General features: G+C 29.8%; 2 protein-coding genes across 14 annotated transcripts in view; both read right to left on the bottom strand.

Annotated features, from left to right (window-relative positions):
- The window catches only part of CaMKII (Calcium/calmodulin-dependent protein kinase II), a 205,810-nt gene that overhangs the window by 44,169 nt on the left and 143,133 nt on the right, over window positions 1–18,508 (bottom strand). For 6 of the 13 annotated variants that reach the window (XM_029301442.2, XM_029301443.2, XM_029301448.2 and 3 more), the window contains exon 12: window positions 18,411–18,467. The exons of 6 other annotated variants lie outside the window; for them this stretch is intronic. In XM_029301442.2, the coding sequence (XP_029157275.1) occupies window positions 18,411–18,467 (57 nt within the window). Of the gene's footprint in view, window positions 1–420; window positions 496–2,591; window positions 2,736–18,410; window positions 18,468–18,508 lie in introns of all 13 variants that reach the window. One more of the 13 variants, XM_085488162.1, reaches the window with a different exon arrangement.
- Window positions 8,439–12,030, bottom strand: LOC146720678 (uncharacterized). The gene is made up of 2 exons (XM_085488163.1): window positions 10,833–12,030; window positions 8,439–10,729 (listed from the first exon to the last, which is right to left on the bottom strand). The coding sequence occupies exons 1-2, from the start codon at window positions 11,902–11,904 to the stop codon at window positions 10,545–10,547; spliced, it is 1,257 nt and encodes a 418-aa protein (XP_085344289.1). The 5' UTR covers window positions 11,905–12,030; the 3' UTR covers window positions 8,439–10,544.

The raw sequence follows: 18,508 nt of genomic DNA, 5'->3' as shown, positions 1-18,508 counted from the left end.
AATTTTGTGCATGTCATCCGCACAGGCTCCGATTGCCGTCGAGATTTTATTTTTATAATAAATAACACATTATGCTCTCCCCACTTTATTCGCCTATGCGTAAAAAGCATGTTTTCTTTTTGGATACATAGTTTCAATGTTTCAAAAAGATTTGTCTACGTCACGTTTAAAAATTATTAAAATTTGAAATGTTATATTACCTTTATAATCATCTTTTTTGTATGTGTATATGTGTATTTTTTTTTAAAGATCTATACTGCCCTAATGTTTGTCCTAATGTTTTAATCAAAATGCTTAAAGAAGGCAGTCCATGCGTATCTCACAGCAAGCTGCAAGATGTGAGGCTCCAACACGGTAGTTGCTGCGTACTTCTCTCTCTCGTGTTTCCATCGAGCTTATGAGCGTCGACGATCCCCTTACCAAGTTCCTCGTTCACGATGTAACCCGTCCGATGTAACGCATACTGATCGCCATCACTCCATTGCGCCTTCTGTTCTGCACGTTTTAGCGAGGGAGAGGGGCAGGCGAACGTGCAGGCGATCACATTACACGCAATACACGTGCAGCATGCAGAAACATAGACACAAACAAAATCAAATTGATAACGTATAATGCTGACGTGATAACATAATTAAGTAATAAGTCGCGGAAGAGAAGAAGCATTGAAATAACTGAAAGCTTCCTCTCAGTAATTGGATTTTTACAAATTTTTGATAAAAATTAAGCAAAATGTAATATTTATAATTTAAAATTGATATTGAAATGGAGCGATAATATTCAAAAATTTAAATACATAAAATCTCAATTAAATATCAAAATTAATGAATTTTGAACACTCCTATTAAGATTTTAAGGGATTTATATTGACGATTTATGTAATATATTTATGTAATTTGTGTAATATATGGCGTACAAAAATATTGTTGGACACGGTTTTCTCAGGCATTTGAGAAATGTTAATCTCATCTCATATCAATATTAATAATTACATTAATGTCAATTGCCTTGTTCACTCTCAGGCGGCAGCTACTTAACATAAAGTTAATCAAGATGACATCCTATCGGATAATATCCCAAAAGACGGATGTTAGGTTTATCGGATATCGGTGGAAAGATTCACAACTCGGTATGTTATATCTAAAGGCTCACAAGGTGAGATATATATATTTATGTCTTACTGTTATGCCGGGCGGAATACAAGTGAAGTGGCGAGAGTGTGCGCGAGTCGATTCGGTCTCATCGCAAACGTCGCGCGGTGCTCTGCGGCCTCGCCATCTGCTGTCTTCCTTAATTACAATAGCGCGCCTATTTCGGATTACAGTAGCGCGCCTATTCGAATATCAATAACTATCAATTATCCTAACAACGGAGAAGTTTCTTTAGATTAAATTGAGTTTGCAAATTATCGATTTAATGGAAATTGGGATAAATCGATTTTATGATTACAAAGAATATTGAAAGTGGAAAGCATAAATTTATGCATATTAACGACGTTCAGATTGCATTTTTAATAAATGCCCATATTCTTTACACTATGACAAAGAAATATGAATGAAGGCAGAATCTCTCGCGAAATTTCTGGTAAGTTTGAGTATATCGCGTTTTCATGTTACTGATATCTCATTAATACTTATACTCGATAAACAGTTTATTATACGGTTTATTATTATAAGTAATAAACAAATTTAGCTACAATTCTTTCTTATAATATTTTTATTTTGCAGCAAAGATATATTAATAAATTTAAAAGCAATTGCAATTTTGTTAAATTAATTCCAAGCTAATAAATTAGAGAGAATGAAAGATATTGAAACCTCACATTGATAAAAGTTGTTTCCAAATATATGCAATTTTGTTTATCACGACATTAATTATATTAAATGGCATATTTGTTGTTAACATATTGTATTTTAATAATATTGTAGTTAAAATTGTGCATGTTGATTGCCAATTGTATGTTTCCCGCTAAAATGATCTAATTATTAATTAATTTCATTATTTCCATTATGCATACGTGGATGTAGAGAAAATAACAAAGTTCGTAAATCCTAACCGTAAATCATAGTGAACATATTAATGATATACTGATTATTTATAGATGGCGATACACATCTATATATAAACATTATAAATATTATACAATATATAACCATCGATTCAATTTCTATACTATCGTTTCATTATTTTCTTAAGTTTTTTTTATTTACAATATTGTTTAGTTAAAGCAAAAACACACAAGCTCTACTCTATAAAATATTATATACATATTTTAATCAATTAAGAGCAAAAAAAGAAACTAAACTTAATCTTGCAAATCTTATAGAAATTAGTACAAATATCTAAATAATACAAGAAAATATAATACAGATAACTTTTAAAATTTATATATTCTTTTTCTATTTTAACAATTGAACAGCCAACAGCTACCGACTGCACAATAATTAATAATACAGAATAATCGATAATTCTACGGCATGCAGTAACAATTGATGATGATTACAGCTATATTCTTTCATCTTCTGAAAAAAGGACGATTCTCAGAAAGAAGAAGAGAAAGGGGAAGAGAAAGATATATATATCATGCTACAGACCGATGGCCAAGAAATCCTCGTGTTGCTGTGCCATCGGTTCATTCCTGCTGTTGATATCGGCTGGCGATGATGACAATGTACCAGTCTGACTGTTTTGGCTGTTATTACTGCTATCGCTGCTATTATCACCTCCTGCGCTGCTAGCTAGTCATGCAATGAACCAATCAAATACAAGCTAGTGTCAACATCAAAGAAGCGTATCGCGTCCTTAGAACATATATGTATAAATGGAAGGGAAATTACCTATACTACCGTAAAACAAATTTTGCCCAACATCGATGCAAAAGAAAAGGTACTCCCAATCGCTTGCAATGAGCATTGCTATTGTTACGCACTAGTACTTAATTTAGTAAGAGAAGAACAAGAGCTGACGTAATAATGATGTAACACTTCTCCAACGGCCAGATTTGAGACGCGCATCAAGTAAAATAGTGGTGGGGATATACAGGATGTAACTAAATAAAGGTATACGAAGCACATCATCAGGTGCAGAACGACAAACTAAATCAAAAAGTCCTGAGCTATTTTTTAATCTAAGTTTTATTTTTGACGCTATAAATTATTAAAGTTTACCAATTAGCGCGTGGCTACAACGAAAAAGTGTAGACGCCGCCTTAGTAAGGCCTTAGTACGCTTACTAAGCGTTGCAGCCAACAATATTAGCCCATGCGCATTGCAAACAATTAGTATAGTCATTATTTTTCTCTTGCTATAAATCTTAAGTACTCACAGATTCGGATTCAGACTGTTCAATTTCCCTTTCATTGATATATATTCTAAGATTGTGTCGACATCTGATCATTCTCTCAAACAGCAATTATCAGTTCAATCATCTACGTTTTTTGTGATATCATTTATAAAGTATGAGAATAAAAGACGTTATAAAGTATGATACAAGATAATAAAAAATATCAGAAATCATAAAGAAACAAAACTTAAACTGTTATTTATAATATATTTTATTTTTTTACATTTTACGATTAATTTTGATAAAGGCAAAATATAAAAAACCCCTACAGCATGAAATATTGCTAAAATATTGCATAAATATTTCATAATTGAACCATATTACAAATATTGCAGCAGTATTGTGCAAATATTATAAATTAATATTTTATTGGAGACAAAATATTACTGATATACATATTATAATGCAATCACATAGTTCCTTTATTTTCTGCTATGCGTCGCATGTTAGGCTATCTATATTGCATTTAAATTTTAATCGTGAGAATTATATAAACATGCAAAAAGCGGCTATTAGAATTAATTGTTTTTATTACTTTAATTTTTTCTAATACGATCCCAACACAGAAAACTCATATATTAAATTGATTGCTAAGATATAAAACAAATAAATGTCCGAATAAATAAAAAAAAATAAGAAATATTCTGCAATATTTAATAATTATTATATTCACATTTGCAGAAATATATAAGCATCATTGCAGAATAATGCATAATATAATTTAGGAGCGGATATATCTATATTATAGCAAGCTTTCAGAAATATTTAATACAATAGTCCAATCTTGCAAAACAGTATTCCCTCAATATTCCATCAATATATCGTACACTATAAAGGATTTAATAAGCGTTACTCCAAATTTTGATCATGCATTCATCTCTTTGACAAAGCAAAAAAAAATTACTTATGTATTTTAATGTCTGTACAAAATAGAAAACGAAGCTCGCGACCTGCTGAACAAAAAATGTAATAGCTCAAAGCCAAATAATAGACAGTTACTGAAAGATCAATGCAAAAGGCTTCCGGATGGATGCCGCATGATTGAACAGCATAATGCCGATGTTTCGCAAACGTTGCAGTTTGCATTTTTAGGGTTAAGAGCTCCGATACTGAGCCTTCTTGGATTGTAGTCCTTACATATATTGTGGAAGGTTTTTGATCTGCGGGGAAGTATTCCGTTATGATGCCCCCTAGTGGTGTGAGTGTATATTAAGGACAGTGTGCCAAATATGGTTTATTTGATAACCTTTGTCGCGGTTGAGATTGTCGGGATGCTTCAGAATTTCTAAGGCTTCACGATGTTTCCTGGCGAATAGCTTTGCGAGGGTGCTAGTTTGGTTGCTTTGTCGTATTGTACCGAGTGTCCCGTCTCCATCCGATGTTCTGCCAAGGCTGATAGACTAAAATGACCATACTTGGCACTCCGTTGATATTCCTTAATTCGTATACTGATCTTTCTCCCAGTTTCTCCTATGTACGCTTTTCCGCAGGAGCAAGAAATCCTGTAGACACCTGGTGTTTCTAAGTGTGGTCTCCGGTCCTTGGAATTAGGAAGTAGTTACGCACCTCAAAAAAAGATTGCGCGGTTTGGAAATTACTTTGATGTTATGTTTGCCAAGGATCCTGCTAATGCGTTCTGTTGTACCCTGAATATACGGAAGGATTGTCCACTTTATCCTCTTTTCTTCTTTTTCACTAGATGTACTCATATTTAAAGAACTCGAAATTTTGTTTTTCAGCCTTTTAGTTGTTGATTTATGTATTTGCTGTTGTACCCATTCTTGATCAAGACTTATTGATTGAGATATTTTAATTCTTCATTCAGGGAAATTGGTTCAGCAATTATTAAGATTATATATTAATGAACTGATGACAGAATTTTTCTGAGTCGGGTAATGATAAGAGGTGGCATGAATGTAACAATCCGTATGTGTTGGTTTCCAATAAACCCGATGGCTTAAGGTACCATCTTCGTTCTTTTTAACCAACACGGAAGGGGAGCTGAATATTCTGTTCTATTTCCATTGTGAATTGAATATTGGGGTGCTGAAAATTGAAAAAGTCGAAAAATTAAAGAAGCGTTTCTTTGCCATGACTCCAGATGACAAAGGTGTCATCAACATATCGGAACCATGTAGAAGGTTTGAAAAGTGCGTTTTTCAGGACTTTATTCTCAAAATGTTCCATGAAAATGTTTGCAATGTGAGATGAGGGATTCCATTGCTACTCCGGAGGTTTGTTCATAGAACTCTCCTTGAAATTGGAAATAGGTTGAGATTAAGCAATGTTCTATTAAAGGGAAAAAATTTACCTCTTACAATATATATAAGAACCACAACCGAAGAAAACTCAGTATCGAAGCTCTCAGCCCTGAAGATGCAAACTGCAATGTTTGCGAAACGTCGGCATTATGCTGTTCAACCACGCGGCATCCATCCGGAAGCCTTTTGCATTGATGATTCTAATGGCCACAAAAGTCTCAAAACTAGTTACTGAAAGGTTTTCAGCCAATCAAACACAAAAAACTTTGGCTCTGCAAGTTATTTGACTAGCTATAGGTTAGTAATTCTGTCTATTATTTAGCTTTAACGCTATTACATTTTTTGTTTGATAGGTTTGATAGGTCATAAACTATAACATAAGAAAACCAGCTGGTTTAATCGAAATCAAAATGTAGAATTAAAGAATGCGGAGTTTCTTATAATTATTATTATATAATATATATAATTTGTGTATTTGATATCAATTTTGCAATATAATTATATCTGCTTCTCGCGTGGGAGACGCTCATAAAATTTTTATTTAATAAATTATTGAATATTTATTCCATATTTATAATTGTTCAATAATAAATTATTTATTATTTTACTTGTTATTAATAATTGTTCAACAGAAACGAATATAAGCAACGTAATAAAAAACAATCGATCATGTATTATCGTCTACTCTTGTACTACAATCCGTAAATAATTAAACGAAAAAGAGTAAAGAATAAAAGAATTTCTTCGCGTGATATATGACGTGATATAAGAGTGAATCAGCAAATGTGCAGAGATATATACATGTTTTATTAGTATGGATTTTGTTCAATAGAGAAAAAGAAAGAAGAAAGAAAAGGGAGGAAGAGAGAGAGAGGGAAATGTAGTATTGTAAAATTTGATAAATATATCTAATTAAAGAGAAATGCTTTGTAAATTACAAGTCATGCTGTACCTATGTAAAGCAAAAACGGCTAAACCTGCTTTGTCCTCATTTTGTCAAGAATTATTATTAATACAGGTTTGTATATGTGTATACATATTTATACAAGATTGGAAAAGTTACTTTACGAAAATAACTCATCATTCCTTTTTCTGAAAAGAATAATTCATTATCGTTAGTCATCATTGCCATTTTTTAAAAATAACTTAATAACATTACTGTTACTCAAATAGTAACGATTCGTTACAATTTTCGTTACTTTTTAAATATTAATGCAAGATCAAATATTAATATTTAATGTAAATAATAAAATGTAAAAAATATGGTTCTATTTAAAAAATTCAAGATGACTTTGTTCAGACTTTGGTAATACCATCCAAGGTTAAACTAATAAATAGATCTTTTAAAACTCTACAACTTTTATTTAAAACACTTTTTTGTAAAACTTATATTTTTCGAGATTTTTCAGAATTTCTATACTTTTCCTCACCTTTTATACGTCACTTTACTCGCCTATGCGCAGAAAGCTACACGTTTTCTTTCTGGATGTATTTAATGCACGATAACGGTGTTATAAATAACGCACTTACTTTTCAACCCTGTTTATGTATACATATATACGCATATACACATTCATTACATATACAAATTATTTATGTGCAGTTATTTAAAAGATATTGTAATAAAGTTTGGAAACAGAAATGCATTCGTTTTATGCAATCTTACCGATATGTCGATCAGACTGCTGCTGACTTGCTCATTAGCGCATCTTCTTTCTGGATATATGTCTACCTTCTGTGACACGAGCAGAGAGAAACTACCGCATTGTTTGCAAAATCATTCTTCCACAAAGGACCGCCCCATCCAAACAGTTTTTGATTTATTTATTACTTTCATAGCTCACAAAAAGAATTTAAATCACAATTGCTAACACGCATTTCACATAACAAAGTATCATAATTTGTAATTAATTCTTTAACATAATAAAATAAAAAAATTATATTATTATAAAATAAAGAGCCATCTTGTTTTACCGACAAATCAATCATTTTTGTGCACGCTTTTCTTTTTATTGATCAAATAGAATAATACATGTTTCACGATTATAAAGTACATATAAAAACAAAGCAAGAACCTACCTTTATGTTAAAAACAAAAAAAATTTTAATTAAAATGTTTTTATTTTTAACATAAAATCGATATGTCCCCGCTTTGTTTCTACATATACTTCCATCGTAGAAAAGCATTTATTATTCTATTCCACCAACAAAAAGAAAAGCGTGCACAAAAATGATCGTTTTGTTGGTAAAACAGAATAGCTTTAGGATCCTTTTAACGCAGACTTGCGTGTTAAGGGATTAATAAAATGTTTTGTAATTAATGAGGAGAGATATTTTTATATAAAAAAATAAATTAAAAATATAGAATAAATTTTCTTTTTTATATAAAGTTTAGTTTCAAAAACAACTTTGTTATAAATATTCATCAGATATGTGTGGTAAACTATGTCTGGACATACTAGATGTCGCTGTACATTATCTACGTACGCGTTTTTAAACATTGTCTTTATTTTGATGTATTCCTTATGATATATTATTAGAATTGGTATTATAAATCCGTATTTGCAATTTGACCCTTGAACAATTATAATAAATATAATCCAAATTCGGGAATAATTACACTTCATCCGCAGCTAACTATATGTTGTTCGGCAATTTTTTTATTTTTATTTTGATCATTTTTCCAAAAAATCGCTCTGTCTAATTAGTTAAAATGTGTTTTTTTTTTATGTTGATCGTAATGTATGAAAATTGCATCCGTGATTCATGGCCAATCGACAACAAAGATCTTCATAATAGTCTCTAACTCGGCTAACTAGAAAAACTAGACAGAGGTGAGAAATTAAAAAATTTAAAGAGATATTTCTTTCTTAAATTCGTAGACTTTAAAATCAGAAGAACAGTTTAAATTTTATAAACAATTTAACTTAATATATGGTATAATGAAATAATTGTTATTCCTTTTATTGTTATTCTCATTATTCTTTGGAATTATGTTCTTACTTATTAACGGTTTAATTCTTTTATTAATTATGTTAAAAATGAGGTGAAAGGGATAACCATTAATTAACAACATTTCAACACACTTTTTCAAATTCTTTTTGTGGAACCTTTTGATTGAAACTTTTGATTGGAAGAACACAAAGATTTTAGATATAGAAAATAATTTCCACAAAAGATTAATTTCCGAAATGATTCATATTAAGGAACAAAAACATGGTATAAATTTAAATACAGACACCGAATTGCTTGATAACACATATTTTGATATTGTAGACGAACTATCGAAACTGTAAACAATTAATTTGCTAGCGATCTTGTTGTCAACATATAAATAGGCTCCAAAGCACACGCAAAACAGTCGCAATCTGAACTTGATATGTACAACATTACAACTTGTAGGGGGAAGAAAAACTAACAAGGGACATGTCACAACTGTCCGGAACCGATTTGATTCTCCTTGAAATATGTTGTTAAATACACAAATCTAAAAGACACGTATTTTTTTATACGTGCGCAATTTGAGTTTTAAGGGGTGAAACACCCCTTTAAAGAATAACGGTATTTTTCTTTAGGATCAAATATCTGCTAAACTATAAGAGATATAAAGAAAAAACGTACAACAAATTTTAATGGCTTGAAGAGTACTTTAAAGTTATATGAACAAAAATTTTTTTTTTTTTTTTTTTTTTTTAAAAAACCCTCACCACCTAATTTTTTTTTTCAAAATTAAAAATTTTGTTTTACCTAATTTAAAGCTTATTTTTTTCCAAATTCAACCATGTGTAATAAAGTTATGTTACGAAATATCATTTTCGAAAATTAATTATAAACGCTCCCGTATATACGCTCATCCGTGCTATGTGCGTAAGTAATTACCGTCGAACAATAAAATATATAAAAAATGTTTTTGTATAATTCTTATTTATGTTTTCTATGTATTTATAACTGCGTATTGTGTATATTTAGATTTAAAAAAAAATTTTTAAATATAATTAATAAGAATTTTTTAAATATACCCCCTGCTTTCTTATTATTTCTTTAATATTTAATTTCTTCTATAAAAATTAAAAACAATTATATTTTATAATAAAATTATTTTTTAATTGAATCTTGCGAATACCAATGTCGCAATATTTGGCATAAACAAATTTTATATCTTACGTTAAATGAATCATAAGATAAGATTATGTGTACGTGTTCCAGATAAGTTATAATTTTTACAATAAAATCTTTAATACGTTAAAATAAATAATAAAATAAGATTATGTGATGACGTATTTCTGATAAGTTAATATAAATTGTTCATGTAGCAGCATAATTCTCACAGTCGGTGTAGTCTTTTCGTTGTAATAATATCTGTGTAAACTGTTCTTTTATTGCAATAGAAAGCAAAATATAACATCTTTGAATATGATTATCAATCCGCTTAACGTTGTTAGACTTTTATTGGTGTCAATAAATTCAATATATTTAACAGAAACGCCAGTAACTGAAGCAGAAGTGGAATTAAAGGAAAACATTAAAAAAATATTACTGGATAGCGTTTTTCATTATAATGGGGTGGAAGTAACGGAAGAAATATATCTCGATTATGAAGAACCTTATAAATTACATAGTTTTGAAATAATTGAAGATGACGAAGAAGCATGGCATGAAGATAGTTTAAATTCTCATCCTCATTGTTCAAATGATGATACAAATTTTGATAGTTCTTATAAAAGACGAGCTGTTGAGTATTGGCGATTTCGGGACACTGATGAAAACAGTAATGACAGAAAAAGGAATCGTCCTCTAAGAGTAGTACAAAATAAATTTAGAAGAGTTTCATCTGAACGTCAGTTAAGGTGATGGGAAGAACAAATACAATCAGGTGGAAGTCGTACAGAAAAATTATCTTACATCTCCAAATTTACACATGATAAATTTACTGCAGCTGTCGAATCAGGATTCATGGTTCATTTTCCCTGTAGTTCCTTTCGGTATTATCATAGTAGTAATATGTGTTCCAGGAGGTGTTAAATCCGAAATCATATTGGGGCAATGTCCAGTCCATGAATCGATAAGAAGAACGCTATTAGGACCAATGTTTGCGAAATAAGCTTCTTCTAACCACATTTTAAAATGATCTGTACAAAATATAAATGTTAATTTAATAGTTTTTTTATGACTCTTATTAAATTGTTAAATAAAATAAGGTTGTTAAAAAAAGTAATTATAAAAGGAAAATACCTGATGTCATTTTACCAGATTTCGATGCTTTTACAATAACATTTTCTGCTTTAAATAAATTTTCTTGTACTCTTGGTCCAAATTTACCATTAGCTTCTTTTAATACAATAAATAAAGGGGACAACAAATTGCCATTACAGGATATTATTGGTTGTATCGTATATGAATGGGTTGTTGATGATATGGATTGCACGACACGTTCTACTTTCTTTTCTCCCTGGTTAGACAATGATCTTCCAGAGTGAAGTTCCAATTGGAAACCACTTTGATCTGAATTGTAAATATTTTCAGATCCAAACTGTTCAATAAGAGGTTTTACTGTTTCCAGAAAATCATCAGCTGATTTTTGCAAATCAGCAGAATCTTCTAATGTTCTTCTAGTGACAAACTTCGTAACTTTTCTTGAAACAATTCGGTGAGACTTCTTAAATCTTGCTATCCAACTGTGAGATGCTTTAAATATAGGATTTAAATTTCCTATTTCTTCTTGAGCTTGTAAAGCCCATCTTTTTAAATCAATATCATGAACCATGAATCCTGATTCGACAGCTGCAGTAAATTTATCATGTGTAAATTTGGAGATGTAAGATAATTTTTCTGTACGACTTCCACCTGATTGTATTTGTTCTTCCCATCGCCTTAACTGACGTTCAGATGAAACTCTTCTAAATTTATTTTGTACTACTCTTAGAGGACGATTCCTTTTTCTGTCATTACTGTTTTCATCAGTGTCCCGAAATCGCCAATACTCAACAGCTCGTCTTTTATAAGAACTATCAAAATTTGTATCATCATTTGAACAATGAGGATGAGAATTTAAACTATCTTCATGCCATGCTTCTTCGTCATCTTCAATTATTTCAAAACTATGTAATTTATAAGGTTCTTCATAATCGAGATATATTTCTTCCGTTACTTCCACCCCATTATAATGAAAAACGCTATCCAGTAATATTTTTTTAATGTTTTCCTTTAATTCCACTTCTGCTTCAGTTACTGGCGTTTCTGTTAAATATATTGAATTTATTGACACCAATAAAAGTCTAACAACGTTAAGCGGATTGATAATCATATTCAAAGATGTTATATTTTGCTTTCTATTGCAATAAAAGAACAGTTTACACAGATATTATTACAACGAAAAGACTACACCGACTGTGAGAATTATGCTGCTACATGAACAATTTATATTAACTTATCAGAAATACGTCATCACATAATCTTATTTTATTATTTATTTTAACGTATTAAAGATTTTATTGTAAAAATTATAACTTATCTGGAACACGTACACATAATCTTATCTTATGATTCATTTAACGTAAGATATAAAATTTGTTTATGCCAAATATTGCGACATTGGTATTCGCAAGATTCAATTAAAAAATAATTTTATTATAAAATATAATTGTTTTTAATTTTTATAGAAGAAATTAAATATTAAAGAAATAATAAGAAAGCAGGGGGTATATTTAAAAAATTCTTATTAATTATATTTAAAAATTTTTTTTTAAATCTAAATATACACAATACGCAGTTATAAATACATAGAAAACATAAATAAGAATTATACAAAAACATTTTTTATATATTTTATTGTTCGACGGTAATTACTTACGCACATAGCACGGATGAGCGTATATACGGGAGCGTTTATAATTAATTTTCGAAAATGATATTTCGTAACATAACTTTATTACACATGGTTGAATTTGGAAAAAAATAAGCTTTAAATTAGGTAAAACAAAATTTTTAATTTTGAAAAAAAAAATTAGGTGGTGAGGGTTTTTAAAAAAAAAAAAAAAAAAAAAAAATTTTTGTTCATATAACTTTAAAGTACTCTTCAAGCCATTAAAATTTGTTGTACGTTTTTTCTTTATATCTCTTATAGTTTAGCAGATATTTGATCCTAAAGAAAAATACCGTTATTCTTTAAAGGGGTGTTTCACCCCTTAAAACTCAAATTGCGCACGTATAAAAAAATACGTGTCTTTTAGATTTGTGTATTTAACAACATATTTCAAGGAGAATCAAATCGGTTCCGGACAGTTGTGACATGTCCCTTGTAAGAAAAACTGTAAGTTGATACAAAAAAAAATTTTATAGTTATATCAACTAACAAATTGAATTGTTAAATTATACTAGAGAATTTCAAATTCTTAACAGTTAAAGTAGAGTGTACAACATCAGGATAAAAAATCAACTTCTTGTGTGTATGAAGTTAGCCCCCCATTTTTTAATTTTGAATGTTTTTATAGTTGTTCCAGATTGTTCTATGTTTGTTCTACATTGTTCCAAAGTTATAAGGCTCAAAATAATAAAACTCAAAAAACAAGAGAAAAAACGGTTTTTTTATAGCGGCCACCCCATTTTTTGAAAAATCCAATTTTTTTTATTGTTCTGCATTGTTCTAGTTGTTCTAAACATTGTTCCAAAGTACGAATTCTCCGAAAGATGTATTTACAAAGATATAGCAAAAATGTTTTTTAGTGGCCCCCTATTTTTTGAAAAATCCAATTTTAATGGTTGTTCTGAATTGTTCTAATTGTTCTAAACATTGTTCCAAAATATTAGTTTGATTGATCAAAAAGTTTAAAAGATATTAAAAAAACGAAAAATAAAAAAAATCGGTTTTTGCCATTAATTCAGAAACATAATAACTTACAGTATTGTCGATTTAGATTATGTTTATAATCGTGTAGAACAACTCAGAACAAAAACTTGGAGACCAATATACCAATATTAGGCCCACTTTACTCTTGATCGGAAAATTTTATTTCTCGATTTCATTGGGTAAAGGACTTGTTCCAGGCTTCTCGCTTAAGAATTGAAGTGTTCTCGACTAGAACAACTCAGAATAAAATTATTACGACGAGAACGACAATATAAGGCCCACTTTACTCTTGATCAAAAAATTAATTGTTTTTATTTTCTCGGGTAAAAAACTTGTTCCAGGCTTCTCGCTTGAGAACTAAAGTGTCCTCGACTAGAACAACTTAGAACAAAATTATTACGACGAGAACATCAATATTAGACCTACTTTACTCTTGATCGAAAAACATTTCTTTTTCAATTTTAATTAAAGGATTAAAGAATTGTTCCAGGCCTGCCGCTTTAGAATTACAATATTCTCGATTAGAACAACTCAGAACAAAAATTTAGAGACCAGAACATCAATATTAGGTCTACTTTACTCTTGGTCAAAAAATATTATTTTTTTATTTTAATGAGTTAAAGAGTTGTTCCAGGCTTCTCGCTTTAGAATTACAGTATTCTCGATTATAACTTTGGAACAATGTAGAACAAACATAGAACAATTTGGAACAACTATAAAAACATTAAAAATTAAAAAAAGGGGGGGCTAACTTCATACACACCAACTTCTCGCCGTTTCACGATGAAATTGCTTTTTGACCATGACAAAATGCACTTGCTAAATTATACTAGACATTATTTTTGAATGATGACTGGGTTCATTTTGCGATCTGAATTAAATAACTTAATGCGATTAATACGAATAGTGTTTCGAACCAGCGTACCTTTAGCAATGCGATTGATTTTTCCGATTCTTTGTTACTATCGTTGAATTTACAGTTTTTTTATGCTCTTGTAATTAATTTTTCATTTTAATGGATTTTAATATGTTCTCGTAATGATTTTTTTATTATATGGTTAATACTGAGGCAGACTAAGTAAGTCGAAACGTTTGTTATTTGTATTTTATTGAGTAGACATTATTAAATGATCAAACACTTCTTAGTATTATAATTTTTATGACACCCAATTCTTTGCTCGTAAATTGGTCTCATATTTGATTTTATTAACAATATAATTTATTATTACTTATTATCAGTTTAAATAATATAAGATCCTTATTGCTTCTCACAATAAGAACCAAATGCTTTATAGTCATAAATAAGATATAAAAATAATTAGAATAAAACAAAAAATATGTATGTATTGTGTTAATAATAGATTACATTAATAGCTTATCGTGATTTGATTAGATACAAATCTAAACACACAGCGATTCGAAATCATCCTGATGTAATATGATTCAAATTCAAGGATTAGTTTGAGTAGTGTCAATCACGATAATTCGCCAGATAATATTTAGATGCATCAGCTACGTGATGCAGTTTTCACAATCACGCAGCGTCAAGAGAGGGCATAGGAGGATCCTTGTTCTAGACTGTAGGATTAATTTCAGCCTGATTAGAGTAAGATCAATGTACGCAGAAGAAAAGAAAAAAAGAGAAAGAGGAAGAAAAAAAAGACAAGAAATTTAATCCGAAATATTAATCGATAAAACGAGAAGAGAAACGGTAAATCTGTATAATTTCGCAAAAGCAGCAACAGAAAAACATGTGAAACTTTAGGCTTGCAAATCAACGTGCAGCCTCTTGCAAAATCGGCATCCCCCATTCGCGATGATCTTTTGTCTGTGATTATTACTCATGAATATTCTGAAGTTAGATATTCAATTAAAATCGAATTGAGACAAACGATTTTGTAGATGTATCGGAAATAAAAATGTTTTGTTCTCTCTATTAAGAACAACCTATGTACTATCAATCGTCTATGTACTTCTATCCGTGACACTCTCTAAAAATAAGTGCCAAGACTGTGTATAATATCTACACTTGACGATTCTCAAGTTTTTACTATGTGTTATCATCTTCTTTGTCATCTCAGGTATTTTATAAAAGATTACTCGAAAAGGGCCTAAACCAATAAAGGCCGATACGCCGTGTACTATTATTAATAAATAACTGTTTGCCAAATAAGTCGGTTTATTGTACATATTTTTATTAAGTTGAACTCATGCGATTTTTACAACAATTATAATTTATTTAATAAATTATATTTATAATTACTTGACGATTCTCAAGTTTTTACTATGTGTTATCACCTTCTTTGTCATCTCACGTGTTTTATAAAAGATCACTCAAAAAGGGCCTAAACCAAAGGCCGAAACGTCGTGTCAGTTTATTATACATATTTTTATAATTTATTAAATTCTCACTCAATATTTCTTTTTAATAACTCATCCTTTACAAAAAAAACTACAAGAATACGAAAAAATTATTGGTATACTATAATAATATAACCTTATTATTGAAGAACTATTATTATATCAGTAATTTTTTCGTATTCTTGTAATTTTTTTTTCATGCGGGATATTAATATAACCGTAAAAAATAATGCTACATATTTAACAAAATATTTATTCAAGCGTCAATTTATTTTTGATAAACGTATTGATCAATTTTTTAACATTATGGCAGAAATATATCTTTTTATAAATGATTCATAAAATAAATATTTTATGTACCTCATCAATATATACTTTATTAAATATATTTATTAAAATATATAAGATAGCTATTCAAATAAACGCGCATGTGTAGGCAATAAAACATTAGTGATATCTCTTCTCTTGCATTCCTAACCCTAAAGAAAAAAAATTCTAACTTAAACCTAACTTTAATTTAAAATCAGAAATAAGTTTGAATTAGGTTAAATTAATACTTTTTTCTGAGGAACAAAGTTTTTTCCCCGTCTACGTCTTTAATTTATCAACGTGTTTATATATGTATATCGACTAAACTGGCAAATTGATCTTTATTAACTTTTTGTCATACAGACGACGTTTCGACCTTTGATTTAGGTCATTTTCAAATCTTGGATAAATTATATATATTCAAAAATCGTGAGTTAAAATCATAGTTGAAAAGTTTGTTGTCACCTTTAGTGTTCCGTCGAGTACAAATCTTTAATTTATACTTAATGTGACGATCAACTACGTAAATTATTTTCCCGAGAAAACATGTAGCGCGGACGCACCATTAGTACGGGTAGTAGCGAGCACCGCCGCTATGCGGCACAGCGCGGGCGCGAAATCAATGAGTGAAATATACCCACGCGGGAATATAAGAAGGACCACCACAACGATATGCCATTATGTATGTCATAAAAGAATAATTTGTATTGTGCAAGTTAATGTCATTATTTGTTGTTAATTCTAAGGTCAGTAATTAAATTTTGTTATTTAACATTAATATTTAATTTTTAAGCAATATACATCATCTATGCGATATACATTGCTGCGTCTAAATTCCATTCTTTAATTTTGTAAAGTAGTGTAAATTGCAAAATGTGATTATATTGATTTATGATGATAAATGTATACATTCACAAGTTTATATTGATTGAATATTATGTAAATCGTATTACGTAAATTAAATTCATATGACTCTGTGTATGTCAATTTTTATGTAAATATTTAGTGAAATTTATTAGTTACAATACTGAATACATATTATCATTGTTAATATGTATTTTACAAATTTCGTGCATAAATGTTTTTCATATAATTCCATCTAATTTCGGATTTTTGCAAGACGCGGCTTATGTTTGGTTACATTTTTTCTCTAACTTTTAATGACTAGACAACACAAACGCGCGCAATTGTCTGATTTCGGCTAATGATTTTATTTAATTTTATTTAATTTTATTTTGAACTCTACTAATTGTTAATAACCCTCGTGATGACGCTCAATGCTACGAATATAACACGACAGCTAATTAGCATCGTGGAAAAGCGACAATAATAAACTTCGAGAAATGCGATTATCGACTTTACATATGCCTTTTTTTAGAAATGGATATGTTTAAAAGAAATGGAAATGATTAGTCATATATCTCTTATTAGAAATTTAAAAGATTAAAAGCGCGAATGGGAGATAAGCCAATGCCGATCGCGGGACGTCCACAAAATAATGCAAACTAGATATATGTATATAAATACATATATTGTATATACATATATATGTACAAAATATATTATAATTTGTGCTTACAAATTACATAGCATTATTCCTGAATGAAAAATAAATCGGAACATTTTGAATTATTTTTTGCAATCCTTAACGAAAGAGAAATAATTAAATAAAAGTCACCTAATGAATATCGTTTTTAGGCGAACATATGTTTATGAATCGTGCATCGAATGTGGGCATAACTACATTTAATCCGGCTCATGAATCATAGATATAAGTCTGCCTAAAACAATTGGTGTTGATAAAGTGACATTTAATAATTGCTCTTTTGTTAGCATTTGTAAGCATTATAGAAAGAAATGGTTCACTTTTTAATTCTCATTAAGGTGATTCTGAAGCTATTCTGTTTTACCGACAAAACGATCAATTTTATGCATGCTTTTCTCTTTATTGGTTAAATAGAATAGCCCGTGATTTTCACTAATCGTGAAAAAGCATATATTATGCAACCATAAAAAAGGCATGCACAAAAATTATTGTCGGTAAAACAAAACGGCTTCAGGCTCATCTTGAAAGATTAGGTTATATAAATCATGGACACAAATTATAATATATATGCTACACTATATATATGTACAGTTACATATGTAATATAGTCGTACACACGCGCGCGCATACGCATACACACAGATACATACATATATACATATATACACACACACATACGCTAATTACATATGTAACATACAGAAAAAGTAACGTCGAAACATTTCTGAATCTCGAGAATTGACTTTACCTTCGGGTTCTTTGGCAATGACCGTGCTGCTCCGGTCGACGCCGCCCTTCTTATCCTCTGTACAACATACATACATACATCACGTATACGAATATGCG

This window comes from Nylanderia fulva, unplaced genomic scaffold (genome assembly GCF_048542155.1).
Source record: "Nylanderia fulva isolate GAGA-0341 unplaced genomic scaffold, ASM4854215v1 Scaffold64, whole genome shotgun sequence".
Lineage (NCBI taxonomy): Eukaryota > Metazoa > Arthropoda > Insecta > Hymenoptera > Formicidae > Nylanderia > Nylanderia fulva.
This window is presented reverse-complemented; position numbering and strand designations above follow the sequence as displayed.

Coding starts and splice junctions, on each gene's coding strand:
- LOC146720678 (XM_085488163.1), bottom strand. CDS start 11,904: ATGATTATCAATCCGCTTAACGTTGTTAGACTTTTATTGGTGTCAATA. Junction 10,730..10,832: donor ATCTGGTAAAATGACATCAG/GTATTTTCCTTT, acceptor TATTTTGTACAG/ATCATTTTAAAATGTGGTTA.